This window comes from Schistocerca americana, chromosome 1 (genome assembly GCF_021461395.2).
Source record: "Schistocerca americana isolate TAMUIC-IGC-003095 chromosome 1, iqSchAmer2.1, whole genome shotgun sequence".
Taxonomy (NCBI): Eukaryota; Metazoa; Arthropoda; class Insecta; order Orthoptera; family Acrididae; genus Schistocerca; species Schistocerca americana.
In genome coordinates, this window is record NC_060119.1 from 771,970,015 (window position 1) to 771,995,488 (window position 25,474).

Consider the following 25,474-nt stretch of genomic DNA (forward strand, 5'->3'; position numbering starts at 1 on the left):
ATGGCAGTGGCACCAGAAGGGCCCACTACCACATACTGTACGCATATTGCGGAATATAGACGTAGATACGCTCATCGCCACAGTGTAATTGTTCAAGAAAAACTGTACCTACCACCATTCCTTATTTCAATGGCTAGATACCCCGAATCACTAAGTTATATTCTGAGCAATGTGATGCTTCATAACTCAGTCGCTGGCTTTTATAATCTTCTATTGACAAGACCAATAAAGAGGAAAACTTCGACATCTTAACGCACAGGGACGAGTGTGCGTAACAGCGACGCGGCTACTCAACAGGTGGCAACCGCACTACGCTGCTTTGTTCAACACGTGGCTGCCTTGCTGCTCCCGTCGTAGTCTCACGTGGAATCCAAGTGCGATCTGAGCATAATGTTTACTCATCTATTGTTACTGCTTTAATTTGTGCTACACCGCCACCTCTTTTACGGGCCGTCTCGTCAATAAAACCATAATTCACGTCACTGGTTTATGTACATTAAAATAATTTCCGCTGATCTCTTTGAGTGTGAAGGTTTATTTTGATTAACCACTTAGCGGTAAGAAAATAAAAACACTGGTAAAGCATTTTTATCCATTTATTTTTGACGAAACTTGCTGGTTATGGCATTTACTACAATGGCGGATGATCCAAAACAGTGGCTTCAACTTTTCCATTGCACATCCACTTGACCTAATAAAATATCTGGGCAGAAGCTCCTTTTTGGAAACGATCTCAATCATTCGACTTCGTATGCCTTCGAATGAACAAATTTTCCAGTAAAACATAATTAATCGGCATTAACGCGGCGAAGGAATCAGTACCTGAAATAAAAAGCAAGACTGCATCGCTGTTGATGATTCATGGGCCATCAGTAAAACTTAACATTTGTTTCTTTGCTACAGCCAAAATAACACACAACAAAGTCATGGCAAGCTCTACCAACACGCTATAATCATTTGCGTTAACACATCTCAAACAAATTAAACGGTGTAAATATATATATTTCGTGGGTGTGATGTTCCTAAATGTTTCTACCTACATTTGGCTCGTTTACGGCACGCTTAATGCAACATTACTAGATTTCAAACAGTTTAAAGTCTTCTTCGACATACAGATTTCCAGCTATTTCTGTAATCCCACTAACTACAGACGCCTTCAGCAGTTTTAAATACTTATTAACTGTAAATAGTTTCTATAACTTCAAATGTTTGGAGACTGTCTTCAAATTAACATAGTCTTAAAAGCGTTATATATAGTTCTCCTGAACATGCTAATCATTCATCTAAGAGGAATACCACATCCGCACGTTAAGTACTGAGTACATTTGACGGTAATCTACATGTGATTTATAGTGAGTGACCTTTAGATTTCAGACACATTTATACGCTCGACAACGTGTCAAGTAGCATGACGGCACGAAGGACTGGAAACTGTATTTTTTTTCCCGTCTAAAACAAAACACCACCAAGGAGGTACGATAAAGCACAACAAGCTTAGCAAATTAAAACAGGCAGCTCGATGTTTTTATTACCAATAATACTGAAATAATTACAGTCGTCACATCTCGATGATTATTCTGCGTTCTGGACGATACAATCGTAAAGGCGAAATTGGATTCGTACCTTATATCATGTGACACAATTCTTCTGTTTGCACACTAACATAATTGTATGTTTACTTCATTCCAATAATACGAATTCCATGCATTCTAATACAGCTGAAATGTTTCTCCTGTGCATTTCTGCTGCAAAGCAAATTCCAAGAACTATACACTAGTTCACTTCTGATTTTCTTTTGGCGTTTTACACGACGAGTTTACTAAGCATCTTCATTTCCACGCTCATTTGGAATGGGAAATGTATGTATATTGATATCAATATTATTTTTGTGTGGACTAACGTAAAGCTTTGGTATCCTTATTATATCATTTCATATTCAGTGTGATTTCGTGAAATATGTGGAATGCACGAAGAGAATTAATAAGCAACGCATGCGCAGATGACTTCCACTAGTTCGACACTTGAGAAAATCGCACTATTTCTTTCCACAAATGCAAAGCTGATGTGTGTTATGCATTGTCCTTTCTACCTACAGTTTATTTTTGTGATGATACTGTTAAAATAAAGAGGGATACCTCAAACTTAAGCAACATTTTACCAGTACAGCTGCATGATGTAGAGTTGTTTGCACCTATAATTGATCGCATGCTACTAACACAATGGCACAGTTTTATACTGTGCCACATTTGCGCTCTGCAGATAAAACGTTCACTGATAAGACATAAGCATATGCTTGTAGCTGACAGCGCTCTGATTATGCAGCTCGCAAGCTGTTTTTAATGTCTACGATCCGTGACAATGAAAGTAACTGATGTAATATCGAAGGACATGAACGTTTTACTTTCGCTGAAAGAAACCACTTTCGCGCAGTCACATAACCTGCCTCAACTCTTCCTTTCGCACGGCATGTCCTACTAACACGCTCAAATGGCCAGTTCCGGCTTCGCTTTTCGTTAGCGTTTGTACACACTAAGAAGTACAACACATAGTACGTGCAAATGTTTTGCTTTACATGACTTCGTTTCAAAATGTGGTGGCGTAAATTAAGAAATTATTTCAAGCGTTATACATTTGTTTTTATGCTGGAAATGTGATATCCTAGAAAGCTGTTATAAGCTTCGGTTTATCTGTGTGCAAGATACCCAAATATCCATAAAAGTACTCACACTTGTTAATTAGACATTTTATGAACAGGTCACTTTGTAAACAATTTCACAACGGTGTCACGACGCAGAACCGCCAAATTAAATAGGACGGACTACTGTGATACACGGCGTCAAGGTTTACGAGAGAACTTGAAATTACCTGCAGAGCTTGAAGAATATGACACTTGTAGCTCGGCTGAATTGTGGTCCGTAGCTGTGGACTGTGTAGTCGTAGCGGCAACGGAGCTCGGAACGCTCATAGGCCTAGTAGCAGTCTCCTCATGCATGTTTTGACCAGTAACTGCACTATGTTGAACAACGTTCTCTTGTTCTTGAGCTTCAGGAAGCTCTCAAAAATGTCTCCGACGCAAAATTTTCACTAAAATATTCTTCGTTACGTAATATTTAAAAAAGTGGAGAGAGGATAAATGTAGGTCTCTAGGACACTTCACTTACACTTTGCATTCAGACATGGTTCCGAAGTCAAGTGAGCTCCTTTATTATGACGCACTTCATTTGTGTTGACATTCCTTTTTGAAGATTGTATGTCTTTCCTACAGTTATCTGTGTTTTCCAGAATTAATTAGTGTTCCATAAAGGTCCATATTAAGCCTACACGTAAAGTAAATTTTGAATTCTGAGCGAAGTTAATGCTCGTCCGGAGATGCCCAACAAAAACTTAAGTAAGAGGAAAAGTGAAATTACAGCACCAGATACAAGACATAACGGCATAGGAGAATTACTTTCAACGAAGACTTCGCTCAGATACTCTCTTGATTAAGGAGTTTTAATTGGTATTGTTAAATAGGTCACTGAATGACTAGAATAGTAATATTTTACCGAAAAGCATTTGCAGAGCTATCTGTTGGTGCACTTCGTAACTCGGCGCATTTCTCTAGTGTGGGGAAACCAGGTTTGGTTAAGAAGGATTGTGTGGGTAGCTTAAAATACGATTTTCTTGAGTTTTGAATAGAAAATAATCATCATATCGTTTAATACAGCATATCAAATCGAATCATTTTTCTACAGTAACAAGAAATTACAGCAACAGTGTTTCCAACAGACAGATGAACTACACAATTTTCCGAACGTATGTCGATTAGTTTTCTGACGTAAATCCAGGTCTTCATTGTTTACGTGATTACAATGTTAAAGTTGTGAGTGCCTGCAGTTGTGAAAGTGGTTGAAACATCTAGAACAGCGTGGAAAAACATTCGTTCCCAATGAAAACGTCCAGCGCTCTAATTAGTACCCGCCTTTCAATATATCAGGTTAGATTTGTATATGCTAAACGAACATAACTGATCAAAAAGTAGGGTTAAAGGCTACACTTTTATTTTGATACTCAGGTATGTTTGATTTTAATGGTACACTGTGTAATTATACACTGCGAAGAGTTTTGAGACAACCATTGCAATTATGTATATTTCTCTAGCTTTGATTAAGGGATTTTGAAGTTTCTATGTCATTTCCTTATTGGAAGATCAGTTATGTACATATCATTAACTATACAACAGATGTTTTTTTTGTATAGTAGGTCTATACCTCATCTTAAAACTGAAAGATGTAACACATCATACTAAAACAGCATTCATTTACCAAGAAAGAAGTGCTTAGTATCTCCCTTTGCTGTATCCTAAATTACTGAATATAAAAAAAAATCTTACTTCTCTGTTATTCCTGAATAAATACAATATACCATTTCCCCTGTATGTGCATCCTGTACTTCTTTGCAATGTTCTGTGGATACTGTTATGTGCACTGCTTATTACATTCATTGGTGGAACAGGAAAAATCTGTTTTTCACATACTTCTGTATGCAGTGTACTTTCATTGTGAATGTGTGAGTCTTTGGCCCCCAGAGCGGTATAGGTGGTGCACCTGGTCTCCTCCATGATCTGATTTATTAATTTTCATATTATAGGAAGATCTAAGTGTGGTTTCCATATGGACCAGCATCACTTCTCGTTGTTCTGCATCTTCACTTAACACTGTGATGCCATCAGCAAATCTCAGCATGTCTGTTTTCTTGCCATGAATTCTAACTCCTCCTACAGCCATTAGTTTCATCCTAGCTCCATCTGTTGCCCTCTCAGTGTTGTTGTTGTTGTTGTGCTCTTCGTCAAAGAATAGTTTAATGCAGCTCTCCACATTAATCTGTCCTGTGCAAGCCTCTTCATCTGCAATTAACTACTGCAACCTACTTCTGTCTGAAAATGCTTACTGTGTTCATCTCTTGGTCTCCCTCTACAATTTTAACACCCCCCCCCCCCTCGCCCGCTTCCCTCCAGTATTAAACCGGTGATCCCCTGATGTCTCAGGATGTGTCCTACCAAACAATCCCTTCTTTTAGTCAGGTTATAACACAAGGTTCTCTTCCCCCCCACAGTTCTATTCAGTACCTCATCATTAGTTATGTGATTCACCCATCTGATTTTCAGCATAATTCTGTAGCACCACATTTCAAAAGCTTCTATTCTCTTCTTGTCTACTCTGTTTATCGTCCATGTTTCACTTCCATATTTGGCTACACTCCATACAAATACTTTCAGAAAGGGCTTCCTGACACTTAAATCTATACCTGATGTTAACAAATTCCTCTTCTTCTGAAACACTTTTTTTTGCTATTGCCAAGCTACATTTTATATGCTCCCTACTTTGACCATCATCAGTTGTTTTACTTCCCAAATAGTAAAATTCATTTACTATTTGAAGTGTCTCATTTCCTAATCTAATGCCCTCAGCATCACCTGATTTAATTCAATTACATCCATTATCCTCATTTTGCTTTTGTTGATGTTCATCTTACATCCTCCTGTCAAGATACTGTTCATTCCTTTCAATTGTTTTTCCAAGTCCTTTGCTGTCGCGTACAGAATTCGAATGTCATCAGCAAACCTCATGCTTTTTACTTCTCCTCCCTAAACTTCAATTCCTACTCCAAATTTTTCTTTTGTTTCCTTTAATGCATGCTCAATATACAGATTGAATGACATCGGGGATAGGCTACAACCCCATTTCACTCCCTTCTCAACCACTGCTTCCCTTTCATGCCCCTTGACTCTTGTAACTATGTTATGGTTTGTGTACAAATTGTAAATAGCCTTTCACTCCCTGTATTTTACCCCTGCCACCTTTATAAATTGAAAAAGAGTATTCCAGTCAATATTATGAAAGTTTCCTCTGAGTCTACAAATGCTATAAACATAGGTTTGTCTTTCCTTAACCTATCTTCTGTGAGAAGTCATAGTACCAGCACTGCCTTGTGTGATCCTACATTTCTCCAGAATCCAAACTGATCTGCCCCGAGGTGTGCTTCTATCAGTTTTTCATTTCCTCTGTAAAGGACTTGTGTTAGTATTTTGCATCTGTGACTTATTAAACTGATAGTTCAGTAATTTTCACACTTGTCAGCACTTGCTTTCTTTGGAATTGGAATTATTATATTCTTCTTGAAGTCTAAGGGTGTTTCGCACATCTCGTACATCTTGCTCACAAGATGGAAGAGTTTTGTCATGGCTGGCTCTCTTACAGCTGTAACAGAATGTTGTCTACCCCTGAGGCCTTCTTTTGACTTAAATCTTTCAGTGCTTTGTCAAATTATTCACGCAGTTATTATATCTCCCTCTTCATCTTTCTCTTCCATTTTCCTAATATTTCCCTCAAGTACATCGTCCGTGTATAGGCCCTCTGTATACTGCTTCCACCTTCCTGCTTTCTCTTCTTTGCGTAGAACTGATTTTCTATCTGTGCTCTTGATATTCGTACAAGTGGTTCTCTTTTCTCCAAAGGTCTCTTTAATTTTCCTGTATGCAGTATCTATCTTACCCCTAGCGATATTTGCTTCAGCATCCTTACATTTGTCCTCTGCCCATTCCTGCTTAGCCATTTTGCACTTCCTGTCGATCTCATTTTTTAGACATTTGTATTCCCTTTCGCCTGCTTCATTTATTGCATGTTTATATTTTCTCTTTTCATCGACTAAATTCAATATCTCTTGTGTTACCCAAGGATTTCTACTAGCCCTCATCTTTTCACCTACTTGGTCCTCTGCTGCCTTCACTATTTCATCCCTCGAAGCTATGCATTCTTCTTCTACTGTCTTCTTGTCCCCCATTCTTGTCAATCGTTCCCTAATGCTCCCTCTGAAACTCTCTCCAATCTCTCGTTCTTTCAGCTTATCCAGGTGCCATCTCCTTAAATTCCTATCTTTTTCCAGTTTCTTCAGTTTTAATTTGCAGTTCATAACCAATAAATTGTGGTCAGAGTCCAAACCGGCACCTGCAAATGACCTGCAATTTAAAATCATGTTCCTAAATCTCTGTCTAATCATTATATAACCTATTTGAAACCTTCCAGTGTCTCTAGGTCTCTTCCACGTATACAGCCTTCTCTTATGATTCTTAAACAAAGTCTGCTGTCAACGAAGGATGCACTTCTACAATTTCAGCCTTCAGTATTCATCTTAAACTAGTAGATTGAATAAATCTGCCCAATTGTCAGTATTTGTTTTGTAACAACCCAAAATGATGAAAAATTCATCATGACAATAGGTTACTAAGTGATGCCTCACAAATGTCACCAAGCAATCATTCAGACTCTTACCTTATCTGAAAGTTATTATATAGAACTTAACATACATCAAATTATAATTAAAGTAACAGTTTGCCTCAGAATTCAGAATACAACTGCCTTGTGCCCACAGTAAATACAAGAACAAGTATGGCTGTAATTGGATTTTGTAGAGTCTGGCATTTTAAAATTTCTCTTTTGCATCTTGTCATGATTGGACTGATGATCATTGCTAAATCTGTAAAACGCTTTTGCTTATGCGGTGCATAACAGTGTTCCACATTTTGTTTAAAATTGCGGAAGAGGTAATATGTACGAAAAGTTTCTGTAAGGAAAAAAATATATATATATACAGTTAGAACAACTGTAACTACTTTGGACTGCTTCCCGTTTAAATTTTTCTGGTCGGGCTAAAAAAAAAGTGTGTAATAGAACATTAAAAATGCATTGTCAGGTTTGCAGTATACTATATTACCTTTTTAAACAGAATTATGTCCCTTCACCTGTTGTTGTGGTGGGCTTCAGTCTGAAGATTGGTTTGATGCAGACCTCCATACTAGTTTATCCTGTTCAAGTATCTTCACTCTCCATAACTACTGCAACCTACATGGATTTGAACCTGTTTATTGTATTCAAGCCCTGATCCCACACACACACACACACACACACACTCTCTCTCTCTCTCTCTCTCTCTCTCTCTCTCTCTCTCTCTCTCTCTCTCTCTCTTTACCAAATTGACAATGCCTCAGAATGTGTCCTATCAGTCTATCCCTTCTATTTGTCAAGTTGAGCCATAAATTTCTCCAATTCAATTCAGTTCCTGCTCACTGGTTATTTGATTTATCCACCTAATCTTTGGAATTCTTCTATAGCACCACATTTCAAAAGTTTCTATCCCTATCTTGTCTGAATTGCTTGGTGTCCGCATTTCACTTACATACAAGGCTACACTGCAGACAAATGCCTTTAGAAAATCCTTCCTACATTCCACCGTTCTTGTTTTACTTTAATTGATGTTCATCTTATCTCTTTTCAAGTCACTATCCAGTCTTTTCAACTGCTTTTCTAGGTTCTTAGCCACCTCTGACAGAATTACCATCTCATCAGCGAACTGCACAGTTCTTATATATTCTCCCTGATACGTAATTTCGTATCTTAACTGATTATCACATTTTTCCTTCAGAATCTTAATTTCATTTAAAAAACTATAAACAAATGAAGTAAAAAACTGATACAAATCTTTTATGGTCTATTTGACAATTATATAAGTGGCAGTACATTCAAGATAGGGATATGCGTTGTGATGAAGTTTAGGGGCAAGTAAGAGGAATGCAATGGGTCTGAGTGTCACCTGATACATCATTTTAATGCATAGATGAAGATTCGAAAGCATCAAATACAAGAAAAATAACGGGTACAGATACTTCACAACATAATTTTTAAGGGCACTTTTTTTTTTAGTTTAAAAATAAAATTTTGTATAACACTGCATATAACTGACCAATTACTATACATTGGAGGCAAGAACTTGTTGTTCAGGTAGAAATCCATGTAGTGATCATAAAGTTTTGAGTAAGATTTTTATTACTAGTATTCGCTTGCTTGGTTTTTGTGTCCTGTGCATGGTTACAGAATTAAATAAGTAGTACTACTGGCAAGAGTGGGATGAAGAACTGATTACGATCGAGTTGAATGAGTGCTACACCATTATAAACCAGTGAGAAATATTTGCTTGAAATCAGTTGGTTTGATTGTTGTACTATATTATGACAGATGCTGTTATTATATGCCTAACTACCTAGTTTTAGCCATTCTTGTGGATAGCACTGAAAGTGTAGGAAAGGAACTAGGTTATATATATGTTTTTGTGGTAAACTTCAAACAAACTGTGGAGATTCATTCCAATTTGTTCAAGCATCTGATACAATACATCAACAGTCAATCATATCTCGGTAAGTGAGCTGGCAAAGTAAAGACACAGCAACAATAATACATAAGGTTTTGATATTCCGCCAACTGATAAGATGGACATCAGGCTGTCAGCACAACAAAATAGCTTTTTATGTCTGGTTGTGCATTTTACATATTACTAGCAGAACTATTCGGGAGGACGACGGTTCAATCCCGCGTCCGGCCATCCTGATTTAGGTTTTCCGTGATTTCCCTAAATCGCTCCAGGCAAATGCCGGGATGGTTCCTTTCAAAGGGCACGGCCGACTTCCTTCCCCGTCCTTCCCTAATCCGATGAGACCGATGACCTCGCTGTCTGGTCTCCTTCCCCGAAACAACCAACCAACTAGCAGAACTGCTTTATTATCTGCAAGAATGAAAAAGGAAACTATTCATTACATACATGGTTAATAATTAATTAATGGAACACTTGAAACATCAGGTAGGAATATCAACATTCTAGGAAAAGACAGATTGATAGTTGCATTCCAACCCAAGATGCTGGAGTTGGCAGTCATGTGCGTGTGAGGTGTGCGTGTCTATTTTATTGATGATGGCTGTATCCAAACACTTTAAGTAAGTGTCTTTTAACTGCGCCTGTCTGCAACTTGACATGTCTTCTTTATGATAAGTAGCAGTCTCTTTTCCTACATTGTTAATAATTAAGTCAGACTTTAAAATTTGGTTTCATTCTTGTATGTGCGGCACAGTCATTTAAGGGTTAACTCAGCTTTTCAACAATCATTCTCCCACCTCTTCCTTCTCAGCAATAACAACCTATTGTGTGAGGCCCATGTCATATTTTTAATGTACACTATACAGACTGCTAGAAGTAAGTCTCAACTACAAATACATTTTATGACAAACATCTTTCTCGGCATTCAGTCAAATTGAAGAGAGCCCCTGCTCATTGGCTGGCAGTGGAACAACAACAGGTGATGAATAAGGAAGACTCTGAACCTTATGAGGTATAAAATAAGCTGTGGAAAAAGTGAAGGAAACTGTGCGCATTAGCATCCTGTTGTACTGAGTCAAATCCAGCATAAATGTGGAATAAACTGTGCAACTTTGGCTTAGGGAAGGCAGAACAGTTTAACTGCTTTCAACACTCCAGGCAAATATCAAGCTGTGGTAAGAAGTTTTCCATAAGGAGTGACCTTTTGCGACAGGTATGTTCCTGTTAAAACATTTTTCAGTACACATAGTAGCGAAAGATGTATTGGAAGTCTCGGTTGATGCAGTAGGTAATTTAGGAGCAGCATAGGTATGATTAACAACAGTTTTGACATAATTACTCTGATTCTTACATACATCTACAATTATCATTATATACACTACTGATGTGAAACAGCTCAATTCAACCAGCACCCAAGAATGAAAAACCAAATGATCATGTGACTAGACTCCTCATTGTATCTGCAGCACCTAAGGCCGTAGAGTACGTCATTCATGAACAGCTGATGGACTACCTAAAAAAAATGTAATATTTATGATAAATACCAGTCAGTCTTGTGTAACTATCACACACGCCATTTACATTAATCAGAATGTCATATGGCATCAAACAAGCTATGGACAGACATCTAGTGACTGTTTTAACAGTGTTGGATCCCAACAAGGATTTTGATAGTGTTAATTTAGATGTATTATTAATGAAAATAAAAATGCTGAATTTCCCATTGTAATACATTTGGACAACTGCCAGAAATTATGTGTCAATGAATTATCTGCAGGCCAGAGAAGTCATCATGGAAACCTGCTCTCAGAAATCCCTCAATGTTCAGTGTGTGTCTGCTGCTTTTCTCTTTGTATATCAGTTTCGTTTCATCTGGGTTACATTTTGTAACTGTCATTTAAATGCCGATGACAATGCCAGTACTAAAAACATTGTTTCTACCACATCATATATCAGGTATGAATCATTAAACAATGATTCTTTATAGAATCAAGCTCCCATGTATAGAACGACTTCAAATGCCTGATTACTTCACAGATGAGTTATTTTTTTAAATATTTGACTTTAAGCATGTAAGCGAGAAAAACTCAAGGAATGGTTCGAAGTTACAATTAGTCTGTTGAAAGTTTCCAAGTGCTCTCATTATGACACTGGATGAATATAGTGTGTATAATAAGCACTTCATTTTAAGCAAAAGTTGGTTTTCCAGGCATCTAAATGTTTATGATGTCATATCTCAAGAACTGTGTGCTGTACAATGATATAAGTTTGCGTGATATATTTAGAAACTGCTGGCAAAGTTTGTTGCAAATCGAGTTTATAGTAAAAAAAGTAATGAATTGAAACCTTGTGCATGCATGATGAAGTTTGACGGCATGAACAGCGAAAATGTAGTAAGCAATAAACCTTTTTTCCTTTCATCATTTTGTGGAGGGGTGTCAGTGAGAAAGAGTTTCATAAAGGTTTAAGATTCTGTGTAAAAAGTCTGAGTATCTGCATGACATCAGTTACGCTGCCTCGAAACACACCCACACAAAATTTCAAACTGTACTATTTGTCTTATTGTGTTAAAAGTTTAAATTCAGTCAATAATTACGTGAAGTACTGAAAATAATATTCCCCCCCCCCCCCCCCCCCCCCCCCTCCCGGAAGCCATTAGGTAGGCAAGCTGCAATTAATACCAGTTTCTGGGACAGTCACTTAGTAATACAGATGATTATTTTTCATCATCCCAAGAGTGGAAAAACTTTACTTTTTAATTTAAGCCCAAAAGTTTCACAGATGATTCCAATACAGTAATGGAAGGTGATCAGCAAATTTTTCATGAAACCATTGCTCCCTTATCCCTTGATAGTCATCTAGCGGCAACTGTAAACAAAGTAAAATAAGTTGGCATCATCTCACCTAAAGTGGAAAGAAGAAATTGTTGTAGCATGCAGGATATCTCACTCTCGCATATATGTGATGTAAATATTTTTCTGAATTTATTTCCACTTAAAATAAAAACTCTAGTCCAGTCTTTACTTCTATGATGTAAATATGATACTGGGAAGCACAGGGTAGAATACCCTGTAGTTGAAGTGCCACACAGTCAACAGGCACAGAAATGAGTTATAAAATAGTAATAATAATAGTAGCTCCATTGTCCAAGATGACTACAGGAACACTTAGTGAAAATCGGAGACTCGAGGTTAAGAATGAATTATTGCACAAAATATGTGCAAAACTGGATTTTATTATCATATGAGTCTTTCATACGCTCAGTTGTGAATGGATGTTACAAGGCTGACAGCATGATTTCCACACTCCTTGATTTATTCATTGAATTGTTGATCATTGTTGTCCTTCGGAGGAGTACTATAACCTGTCCTCATTCTGTAACTGCACTGCAAGATCTGATAAATTTAGCTCTTGATTTTGTATGTCTAAAACAATCGCATACACCACCTTTTCCACTCCAGCCATATAAAAAAACTGTATAGAAACCTGCATTTGATTTAAATTGGGCTTCATTTAAAATGGGATTGACAGTTTCTCTGTTTTCACTGGTATATCATTGCCCTTTGTATAACCTAGCTGTTTTCATTCCGTCCAAAAGCATAGCTGTACTTTCGTTTCATTATATAGTATATATGATTTCTGTTCTTTCAGACATGCATGTCTGATTGTGTGTGGGTGGGGGGGCACATGGTGGCATTACGATATTTCAGCGTGGATGCACAACAGTATCTGAGCCCTTGCGAGAATACAGTTATGCTGTGAGAAAGTAGATTAATGGTTGGGGGCAGTATTCTGTAGTGTGTAGCATAAGAAGATTTGGATCACATGTGGGATGCACTTGGATACCCAAGACATTAAAGGTGACCATTTCCAAGAAGTAGGAAACCTGAGTTTGATTTCTGGTCCAACATTAATTTTCATCTGTTGTCATTGTGTTTGCTCAATGCCCTTCTGCAGCTAAATTTCAGATATTTCTTTCGTCTTCTGTAACATTATCAGCTTTCCTAATTCCCATCTCATTTGTTAACTTCATTATTTCTCAGTCTTCTTCAGACCAGTCAACTGTTTCTCTAAATCTGATCCCTCTTGTACAGTGGACAAGTTTTCTATCATTGTAGTTTGCACCCATTGACAGAAATGTTATGCCTTGAGAAAACTACTTAATTGAATGTGATTAATGTTGATACATTATTTTTATTATTATTAACATTAAAAGTTTCTGTCATTAGAAGTAACGGTTTTAAATTAACAATTGAAACCAAGACAGTTGTTTATTGTGCTGTTATGTAGTGGCAGATCACACTACTTCATCCGATGTGCATCTCAGAAACAGAGTCACGAAATTTATTAAAACATTTGATAGGTCGGTAATTATTGAGACAAATGTGTACAGAAACTGTATATTTAGACAATTTTGTTAAAGTCTCGCCTACATTTTCTGTAATTAGTGGCAAGCTGAATGTAAACTGAAACACACTCAGTCATTCTCAAATTGATTTAAAATATTCAAAATAGTTTATAAATTTGTTCCTGTGGCGCAACGTAAAACATACTTATAGGAAAATACAGTGAGAAGGATTGTGTTTTTATTAGCAGTGTAGCAATTGTGTAGAAGTAACTCTGTAAATCTCAAACATGAAAAACCTGCTTTTTATTTATTAACTCTTGTCTCGTCTACATTGTTGTATCATTTAGAACATGAAAGATCTAAATCATTTCACCCAAAATTTTGCATTTTGTAACACATATGCTGCTGAAAAGTGAGTTTGCAAGAAAATTAAAAATCAGTGTGCCAACATTACAAGCCAAGGAAACTAAATTTGCAATGGAGACAAAAATTTTTATGCAGTCACATAACAAACTAACTGAACAAAATTTGAAACTTATCATTCTATATGAAAATATAATATGAACGCACGGTGTCTGTTCTTTCGGACATGTCTGAAAGAACAGACATCATGTGAAATCTGCGGCTGTGATACAATTATGTAAATTGAAAGTGGAGGGGAGAGAAAGGAAAGGAAATGTCAGCTGTTTCGGAATGTTATGCAGAATCAGCGGCGTTAAGTGAAAATGTGTGTCGAACGAGGAGTCAAACCCACGATCTCATGCATATTAGGCTGTTGCGTCAACCACTGCACCACCCAGACACAGTGTTTATCACAACTGTGCGGATTGTCTCACACGCCTCTCAGCCAACTCACATTCCCACCCAACGTCACCTATATGCAGTCCCCATCCATGTTACTTTGAGATTCCTGCAGGTGGTCACACATAATTGTACATCCACACTGAAGTTGGTGATTCATTGCCCATCGAGGCAAATCAATTATGTAACTAATTCACCTCTATGGGCAATGAATCCACCACTACAGTGCGGATGCATAATTGTGTCCGACGTCCTGTGGAAATATCAAAGCAGTGAGCACGGAGGGCATGGATGGGGCTGCGGATAGACGACATTAGGTGAGAACATGGGTCAGCTGAGAGATGTATGCAAGGAGCAGTGGGGAAATGACTGCTTAAATTACTCTGTAAACAAAATTAGACTAATTACAGCGCGCGCGCGCGCGCGCCCCACACACACACACACACACACACACACACACACAGACCCTAAGAGAGCAATATGTATGCAGCTAAAATATCTTCCTTGATTTTTCACTTAATACTGTTTCTTGGAACATTTTAAGTAGGCGTTTATGGGATAATTTGCATCTATTTTAAAGTAACAATGAATTCAGGGTTTTCAGAATTTCTGTTACACTCTTCCTTGTGTCAAGCAAACCTGCAGCCATTTGTGTAGCCCTTGAATGAAATTTTCACTCTGCAGCAGAATGTGTGCTGATATGATACTTCCTGGCAGATTACAACTGTGTGCTGGACTGAAACTTGAACTGAGGACCTATGCCTTTAGTAGACAAGTGCTCTGCTGACAGCTACCCAAGCACAACTCATGACCAATCCTACAGCTTCAATTCTACCAGTACGTCGTCTCCTACTTTCCAAACTTCACACAAGCACTCCCGCGAACCACGCAGAACAAGCACTCCTGGAAGAACGGATATTGTGGAATCAGCCACAGCCTGGAGGATGTTTCCAGAATGAAATTTTCACTCCGCAGTGGAGTGCACACTGATATGAAACTTACTAGCAGATTAAAACTGTACCAGACTGAGACACGAAGTCGGGACCTTAGTTTGAGTCTTGATCCTGCACGCAGTTTTAATCTGCCAGGAAGTTCTGTGTAGCCCTTCTTTGTACACATTCAGTCCTCTCATCAGTCCTATTTGGTATGGGTCCCACATACTTGAGCAACATTCTAAGGCAGGATGTCTTGAATTATTTACATTCTGCCAGAACTTTCCACGACTTAGACAGACTGTTAGATTACATCACTAGTAGATTCTGCTCTTATATCAACAGATGTCATTATTGTATCACTCAACCCATTGTGTAATTTAGTTCATAAATCATGCTGATTGTTTTTTCTCCATTAAAATTAAGTAACTTTCCAGTGGACATAATCTCTATTTTCCGTAATATATTGCCAAATCAAGACTTTAATTTTTCTCAGCTCAGAGGGATGATAATTAATGAATTTCAGTGAGCCCAAAATACTTTTATTTATGTGACTGTGTGTGGAAACACTGAAATCAGTTCAATAATACAGTCATTGCAATATTATTCATCTATCACGACAGTTTAAAATGTGTGTCAGATGGTATGTGGTTTCTCACCACCAAAATATTTTCCTTTACTGGTGCTACTCTGAGTATACCCATGGAGAACCTCTGATTGTAGTGTTCAGAAAAATAAGAGGGAAACATTTGTGATACTGAAAGTTTGAGTTCAAACCTTTATAACAACAATGAAAGGTAAAAGTAAAGGTAAATACTACCACAAATTAGTCCTTAGGCTTGTTCCAAGTGTCTGATTGTTTCCTGCAAGACAGTGCAAAGAATGATGTAGCCAATCTCTCCAGCCATTGTTTGCTGGTAGATGAATTCTGATGATGCTGCTGCTTCTTTATTTAAGCAGCTCCTTATTTGACCAGACGAGGCTGGTACTGGGAATCAGATCCAGATCCTACACATGACTATTCATAAAAAGCAGACGATCCATGTTTGTACTCCAATCTTGCACAAATTTTCAATTGTTGCGATCGATAAACTTTTATTTATCCTCAGTAATAATGAAAGTGAGAGTTGCTTCTTAATATACTGGGTGGAGGAGGGAAAAACCATGAAATTCCATGTTCAAGATTAATTCAGTTTAGTGATGAAAGAAATCCCCTGTGTAATAGCCAATTACAAAGTCCTACAGCCCAGTCAATGCAGTGATGTGATCCCTGTAGAATTTTGAATATGATGCAAAAGAAAGTTTCAAATTGCTAGGACTAACAGTTAGGTATAAGGTAAAACATGAAAGGAACTAACTCTAAAGAAACTTTACCAATTGGAAAAACAATAATTAATTTAACTGTTAAGAACTAGTTTATTGGTGGGAGGTGGAGAGAGAGAGACAGAGAGAGAGAGAGAGAGAGAGAACAGGTAGAAACTGTAAGACAATAAAAATGCACTACAGTGCAGTTTTTGGAAGCACTGGCAACACAAAGCAAAGATGGAAGAGTACATCAAAGAGTTTAATTCATTAACCATTTTCAAGGCACTTACCTCTTCCAACAAACTGCCACATTTCCATCAGTTCGTACATTTCCATTGCAGTTCAGTTGCTTGCCTTAAAATTAATGTTTGTGTTTGATTACCTGAAGTGACTTATGGTAGAAGTTTGAACATTCAACATTATGAAGCTGTATTACTTTAATGTTATATATATTTCATATTTATATAACAATCATTACAGAAACAATACCATGTAACCAACTTTTCCAGATGTAAGTCAGTTGCAATACTTGACTTTTCAAACTTGCAGTTGGTGAACACTCAATTCTTTACTGGGAAAATGAAGCTGAAAAGATACTATATTAAGTCAAATAAGATGAAAAAGGTGTAAATTCTTTGTAAAGGGGGGAGGGGGGGTGTGATGGTGGTGGAGAGGAGAAATACAATATAACTAGAACACCAGGAGCTCCACAAGATTGTTTACAGATAATGCTGTTATCTTTTGGGATGTTGCAACAGCAGAAGACTGTAGTGAAATGCAGGAAAACCTACAAGTGTCGACAATTAGGGCAGTGGCAGTCAGCTGACACTCACCGTCAATAAATTTCCAGTTCCATAAGCTACTTTCAAGTCCACAAAAATATTTCTTGATGAGTAAGATCAACTTTTGAAATGCTGTCCATTTCCATCAACTGAAACCTTGACTCCAGCACAGAGGTATAGGTAACAAGCAATAACAATGTACTGAGACTGCATGTAGCTTTGCATTTGTTCAGCAAAGACACAGAGAGAGTTAAATGGTATTGCTTCTTTAAAAACTGTATAATCTTCTAAACCTATTTGCTGTTCCCTTCGCATACTGCAAGTGTTTTCTCTATTTGGTTAGCATTTTAATTTTGACTAATTTAAGAAGGGTAATGTATTAGAATCTCATATACAACACAGAAGTATAAAAATATAAATTTTCTTTAATAACAAGTATGTTTCAAATACATGCAACAATGCTGTGAAAGAGATTCGCGTTACTGCAACCACCAAAATTGTTGCTAAAGTTAAGTGAAGTTTAAAGGTGCAGACACCATACTGATTGCAAATGATCACAGAACAGAGGCAAGAAACAATGTATCATGTTTTTCATTAGCACCTAGTTACACTTATGACTGTCTTTGAGACAGCCTAAAATTACAATGTTTCACATTTTTTTACATGTGATTTCACTTTTAATACTTCTCAGATTCACATACAGTCTCAGGCAGATGTTTTTGCCTTCTCAAAAATATTTCTGGAAACAATCAGGCGCTGAATTTGTGCTGTACCTTCATAAATTTGATATATCTTTGCATCACGCATTAATTTTTCAACAGGATATTCACTGTTGAAGCCATTACCACCAAATATCTGAAAAAAAAATAAAGACTGTTTAAAGTCAAGGTCAGACAAAGGAGCCACAATTATTTTAGAATATTTCTTTAGAAAAAATTGTGTGCCTTAACCCCTCTTTTGCTATCTTGGCAGGATTGATACAGATTATGCTGATATTCTTCTTTTAGTTTAAGGATACAAACTACAGATTTCATTTTCATTGGACAACCTGACCGACAAAACCTGCTGCTGCATGATACTGTTAGTATTTTGGTTTTTGAAATGGACAAGATTGTTAGACACAGCCTTCCTGTAATTTATGTGCTGTGTTGCCTATCTACCCAAGCTGAGATGACTACTAAGACAGGCAAAATATAGTCTTCAAATTATGCTATCTAATTTTTGGTTCATCAAGAACAATTGCACCTCCAGATAAAGTAGAAATTATTAACACAAAGTCTTCCCATGTCAATGTACAAAACCCAGTGAACTTTAAAAATTTTTCTTTTTCCCTCTTAATCGTGAGACTGCAGTTCGCTTTCTGAATCACCTCAAAATAAAAACCTTTCATCCATGAGGCAAATTAGAGATTTTGAATCTACCAGTACCTTAGTTTGCAGCATCCTTTTTCCTAAAGATTTGTCTCTCTTCGTGGGCTTGCTGTCACTAGCATCTAGTTGACTTCAGACAATGATTTTAAATTAAATGAATGGTCCATGTGACAGAAAACACTATGAAATCCAGTAGAGTAATGGTTGTGCTGGTTCTCTGAATATTTGTTGTGGCTAAAAGTAATACACCTAGAATGCAATTTATCATTCCTCCAAAATTTTATGGAACAAATATGAGAATGGCTTGCAAAAAATTCAGGCCTATGTGCAAATCCAGATTTAATACACAGTCCTAATCATTCATGGATGTTCATTCCCATAAATTTGAATGACCACTGCCCTAACATGACTGAATGTTCAGCATTTTATGTCACCACAATACTGATGTATTAATAAACCTGCATATTCAACTCGGTCAAAACTTTGTTATGTCAGAAATGTACCTAGTTTCACACCTCTTTGAAATAAAGAGAATGTTGATGTGCTGTTGGCAACAAAACTGAAGCTGTCAAGCTGTGACTTTGTAAGAACCTTTGGTTATACACAAAGTAAGAAAACAGCCAAGGCAATAGAACTGTCACTCGACATCCACATGGACTAAAACAAAGGGTGATACTGAAGACTAAAATATAGGATGTTTTAGGAGAAATAATACATATTTTAGGTGGTGGTAGATAGATTAAGTCAGATAAAACACTCATGTGACCAGTTTTTGTAGGTTATAGAGAAGAATTGTCCCTCCAGCTGCTAATGGGTTTATTTATTAATTCTCTTTCTTGTTTTGAGGTTAAAGTTGTGAAGTCGTACATGAGTTTACGTAACTCCATTTTCAACAGTGATTGTGATTTGTGGGCTTATTCTACTGTATATTTACATGTACAGAGTATATTGATACGGTATTTATGTGTGGGTTTTGAAATGGAAGTGCTGCTTGTAGAGAATACAGTAGACGATTCCTAACTTTAGAGTACTTGTGTTTTCATTCAACTGCACGAGACTGTGGCAGTGCCCATCAGTCATATTTCATCTGAATGTGCAAATCAACAGTGTGTGGCTGAAGTGAAAATAAAGCTGTCATTGGTCTGAAGATTGTTTTGAGCACCACAGTGCTTGACTAGGCATGGTCCAGCTGGTATGCTGTTGCCTTCCTACGACCTTCGAACTGACTTAACCCAGCCAGTGACATAGGGACCTACAGTTTAATGCAATTCTGAACCAGTGTGTTACTCTTGCACTTTTCACATCAACAAACACTGCCAGATGTGAAAGAAGTATTAAGTGACAAATATAAAGCCTAGGATTGAATGGTGATTGAATCAGAGATCTTTGGATTTACAGTTGGGCACTTTACCAATTGAGCCATCAAGATCATCTTAAAAGACATTATTCAGCTGGTAGAACATAAACCTTCAACAAGAACATACAGAATTTCCACTTGTATCATGGTTCCACGAACATGAATAAGGCTGACACTTTGTATTCACAGGCTCTATCCATAACATTTATAATTCACATCAGTGGTATGACACAATTCTCTGAATGTGTCATGCATTATTGCAATCAGTTGAAGTTACTGCATCATACTGCAGCACTATGTTACCTCAACTTTCTTGAAAAATGAGTTTCCAGCATTATTGGAAAAGGTTCCTTTGGCTAAAGGATGTAAATCAGGTGACATCATCTAAACCTAGCATTCCTTGAAAGATGGCTTAGCAGAAACAATCACATTTCTTGACTATCAAGGTCCCCCAGATTCTACCCCTTATGCATTTTTGCCAGTGGTAACAGTTGAAAGATGAAGTCTACAAAGAAAAAGGAAACACAAGAGGAGCATTGATATGGATAATGCTACGCCCATAAGACGTTGCCAAGATAACCTCAGACGAAGTAGGAGGGCGAGTCAAATGAAAACCTTAAATTTGTAGTAACAAATCGAAATTCCGCGCCGTTATCGTGGAAGTTTGTAAGCGTGCTACAAACAGCGTGCAGAATGGCCTGTAGGTGGCAGCATAGTATAGATGCACACATACTGTTCGCAGTATCAGTATAAAGATGGCCGCCCCAGCAACTTGCACCAGTGAAGAACAGCGTTCTGTTATTCGGTTTTTGCATAGTGAAGGTGTGAAATCTACTGAAATTCATCGAAGAATGAAGGTTCAGTACAGTGATGCACGTTTGTCACAGCAGCAAGACTACGAATGGAGTATGAAGTTCACAAATGGTATGACTTCAGTGGAAGATGCTCCTCGTCCAGATCAGGCACAACGAGTTATGATTCCACAGAACATTGCAGCATGTTTACAGATTAGTCATGGGTCAGCACACCACATTGTGCATGATGTGCTCCAGTTTCACAAAGTGTCTGCAAGATGGGTGTCACGACACCTCACTCCTGAAATGAGGGAATGACATGTTGATGCTTGTGAAGAACTTCTTCGGCACTTTGAACGAAAAGGTGATGGCTTCCTTGCAAGAATCGTTACTGAGGACGAAACCTGAGTTCACTTCCACCAACTGGAAACAAAGACAGCGAGCAAGGAATGGCGCCTTTCCTCATCCAAAGAAGTTTCGAACAGAACCATCAGCAGGGAAGGTTATGCTGACACTCTTTTGGGACGAAAAATGCATCATTTTGGAGCATTCCATCCCTAGAGGGAGCACTGTCATCAGTGCATCTACACAGATCTCCTAAAAAATCATCTGCAGCCTGCAATCAAATCAAAGCGATGTGGATTGCTGTCAGCAGGTGTCCTTTTGCAACATGACAATGCAAGATCCCACACTGCCCGACAACAGTCGCAACAATCACACACCTGCATTTTGAGTGTCTTCCTCATCTACCATACTCACCAGACCTTGCCCCCAAGTGATTTCCATATGTTTGGACCACTCAAAGACACAATGGGAGGAAAGAAGTTCCTTTCTGATGAAGAGGTACGCCATGCAGTGCATGAATGGTTGCGCGGACTACCTAAAGATTTTATGCACTTTGTAAGCACTGGAGGAGATTATGTTGAAAAGTGATACCGCTTTGTACCACTTCTGCACAATAAATAATGTTTAAAAAAATGTAAGGTTTTCATTTGACTCACCCTCGTACAAGTGGTATTTCCAAGATAATTCAAATGTGCATTCAACTCGGAAGTGGAATTCATGAAAAGGAGCTCTAAACTTAATCACTTGGTTTGTTTAATAGTGCATGCAAGTATGTATTTGGGTTACATCCTAACACCTGCATCTGGGTAACCATTAAAAACTGGATGCATGTTATACAGAATGCTTCATTCGTATTATTCTAGACTACTACCCCCCCCCCCCCCCCCCCCAAAAAATATTTACTATTTCTCCCGGAGCACCCTGTATATTGAATTCTGACACTGTTTTTTACTGCAAAGACTGACAAACTGCCTGAGTAGATTACTGCTAGAAAGCACTGTAATGTTGTTTAAAGAAGGTACAGTAGCAAGTCAAGTGCTAAGGAAAGAATCACATCTTGAATTGGTTCAAGAAGTATCCACTAAATAGAACTCCATGTTCTATATGGTTGAAAAGGTTTTACAACTGTGTCCAGTGAATACTAATGCTAGTGCACCACCCTTGCTAATAGCCACAGGTACTGTATATGTCGAATGGTTGTGATGTTCTGTGGCCTACAGAAGTGGATACTTGTGAAACTAGTATAAGGAAAGTATGTTGCAAGCAGTAAAGTAAGACCAATAACTGCAGCAGTTATGTTGAATATCACAATATCTAGTATGCAACCATTACAGACTATTGGAGAGAACTTTAAGAGCAACGTCAGAACAGAAATTACAAAGTTATAGCTATCAACTGAAAACATTAATCCAGTAGTCATGTCAGTGTAGTTAAATTCTTTCAAGATGATTTAGCATATCTAAAAGCATAAATAACCATCAGGGATTTGCTTGCAGCTGTTGAAATGACTGTCAGTGAAGATGGGCAACATACTGAAACCTCAGAGGAAAACAGAGAAACCAAATTTGATTTATGGAATGATCATAAAGGACCACAAGAAATGAATAATTTGCAAACTAGAACAGGAACAGACCTATCACTGCAGTTCAGATTGTTTCATCGTGACCTGAAAAATCACCTTTTGGATTTTACACTGGATCCAATCACATCATCAGTATTACCTATCCCCTGCCACAAAAAAGCACTTAAATATCTGAGATGTATAGCCACATCAGCTTCTGAAAGATTGTTCTTAAGAGTAGGATGTACTCTGTAAACAACACAATGGGCTGGGGGGGGGGGGGGGGGGAAATCTTTTCTCTGCAGACAAAAAAATGTGGGATTTGTGTTAATTATTACTGTGTTTATTGATTATTAATAAATATGTTAGACGTATTTGTATATAACTTTTTACACCATTCTACAAATTTATTGTTTAACACTGATGTTTTGAGACTTATTAGCCGTCATGAAATTGAAATCAACACTGATGATTTGCCATCCCTAGTACAGATGCAAATCTAGTTTCTGTCCTTTTGTCAATTTTGAAAGATTTGCTGATATCTACAGGTGGCTTGTATTACTGGAGGGCGAAGTACTTTGATCAATGGTACAACAAGAATAGGTAAATACGTAACTGGTGGTGGAAGGTTCCACCGAGAGAGAGAGAGAGAGAGAGAGAGAGAGAGAGAACAAATTTGAATCTTGGTGGGAGGGGTGCAGTTTCATCACCAGTATTTGACCAAAAGCAAAAGATTATCACAGGCAGTTAATGTTTGACTGACTACACTGACATTACAAGTTAACTCCAAACCATGACAAAGTCTCTCATGGAAGGAGGAATACTACTGACACTCATGACACAACTTTATGAGGAGAACAGTAAGCTCTACATACCTCTTGCTACTATTCTAGAGCAACACCATGAAGATGCCTGGATTTAACCTCAATTCGTTTCCTTTAACATTCATAACTACACTACACAAGCATAGTGACATTCATTTCTCAACCAACATACCATGCTAAAAAAGGAAGAGATCCTTGACAAATCAGAAGTCACGTAGCAGTCTGTTGAGTGCAAACTGGCAATTTAGTTACTGGTACCTAAGTGTGCATGGAAGAGAGAACTGTAATGAACGCACCAACACTCAGTCTAGTTCGATTTTTACTCATGGCTGTATGGTACATTTTCTGGGCAGAGTTGACACTGAAGTGCAGTGAAGTATAATGGGTGAGCTGTTACAGGCCAAATTATGGCACACCAAGCCTTATTTGTCATTAAATGTAGCACACTTGTGTTAACCACTAGTCCTTTTCAGAAGAGAAGAGCTGATATCTGTCACAAATAGTCCAGCTTACTGATCCCTGATATTCCACTACTTGAGAAGTGCTGCTGTGCCATGGATCAATAGCAAATCCAGAGGCTTTGCTCCCATGTAACACACGTCAGATTTTGGATGATGTTATTCATGACACAGACAATCTTTTTTTTCTTTTTTAAGCTACATTATAATTTTGTTAACATTATTTGGAGTTTTTACAGTGAATCATATGTTTATCACAACAAATTATGAATATTTCCCTCTAATATCCTTCCTTGTCCAAATGGATGATGGCATGTAATTAAATGGGGTTTTGCTATCAAATAAATCATCATTATTTTCAACCTTTGCCTGTAGTTAATTGATTTTTGCTGAAATCAGTAATCCAAAACCTTTAAAATTTGTCTTTTAAGAAATTAAACAAATAAGAAACATTACATAAAACATGATGCCGCAGGGTGGACAATGGACTCATGTCCACAACAAAACTATCAATGCAGCTATTCTCAGTTACAATCTACAATAATTTTGTAAATCACCAAGTAAATGGGAGCATGGAATCTTCAATATAGTTACATATAATTACTAGGCACAGGGAGAAAAAACTTTGCACTTTTTGTTTATTTTGATGTTATTTGGCAATTCTGATGCTATTTTTTGGCAATTTTTGTATTAATGCAATGGTTTATTTTTGAAGTACCGTAACTTCCTTTCATTTTTCTTATTTTTTCAGCAGTTTGTTGAAAATGACAATATGCCAATAAATTACATTATGTTTATTCACACCACAGATCACATTTATTTACATTATTAAAAAAGAAACAAATTATACCCATTAAATCTAGTCAGTTAAAGAGTCAATCAAAGAACAGGACACATGACACCATGCAAATGGCTTCCTGCTATTTTTTTCTTTTTTAAACAGATCTCTGAGAACTTTTATTTCAATTGCAATATTATTTTTACTGTTTTACGAATTATGTTAGTGATTGCATCATGATCTGTTGCATAGACTGGGGCCTAGTTTAGGCTGAAAGGTGATCAGACACACTGTTGAGAGAATTGGAGAGACTTCCGTATTTGATGCTTTTCATGTTTTCACTTTTGTACTATGAAAATATGTAGTTTAACTCATGCACCACATTAAGATCTCTCAAAAACATGTAATTTTTTATGATAGTTTGCCCAAACTGGGAAATGTGACTAAAACTGTTACTGAAATGGAGGTCGCTGGAAGTAGGATATTTTCGTTTAACTTCACATCTAGAATTGTTGGGTCCAATGACAATCTCCTGTGGACCACAAAAAGCCATAGTTCATAATGCAGGAAATGAACATCTATTTTAACATTATGCTCAGTGATGGAAAAAATAGAGTCAAAATTCAATTTTAGCAT

General features: G+C 37.4%; 1 protein-coding gene and 1 long non-coding RNA gene across 4 annotated transcripts in view; one reads left to right on the plus strand and one right to left on the minus strand.

The window, feature by feature from the left end:
• The first annotated feature begins 3,564 nt into the window (after positions 1-3,564).
• LOC124612237 overlaps positions 3,565-25,474 on the plus strand; it is a 31,270-nt gene continuing 9,360 nt past the window's right edge. The window contains exon 1 of one of the 3 annotated variants that reach the window (XR_006979515.1): positions 3,565-3,638. This is a non-coding gene — a long non-coding RNA (uncharacterized LOC124612237). The other 2 variants (XR_006979512.1, XR_006979514.1) reach the window with 2 other exon arrangements.
• Positions 17,757-25,474, minus strand: part of LOC124612222 (probable medium-chain specific acyl-CoA dehydrogenase, mitochondrial) — a 101,077-nt gene continuing 93,359 nt past the window's right edge. Inside the window, exon 11 of the mRNA XM_047140311.1 lies at positions 17,757-18,206. Within this exon, the coding sequence (XP_046996267.1) occupies positions 18,057-18,206 (150 nt within the window). The 3' untranslated portion in view covers positions 17,757-18,056. The remainder of the gene's footprint in view (positions 18,207-25,474) is intronic.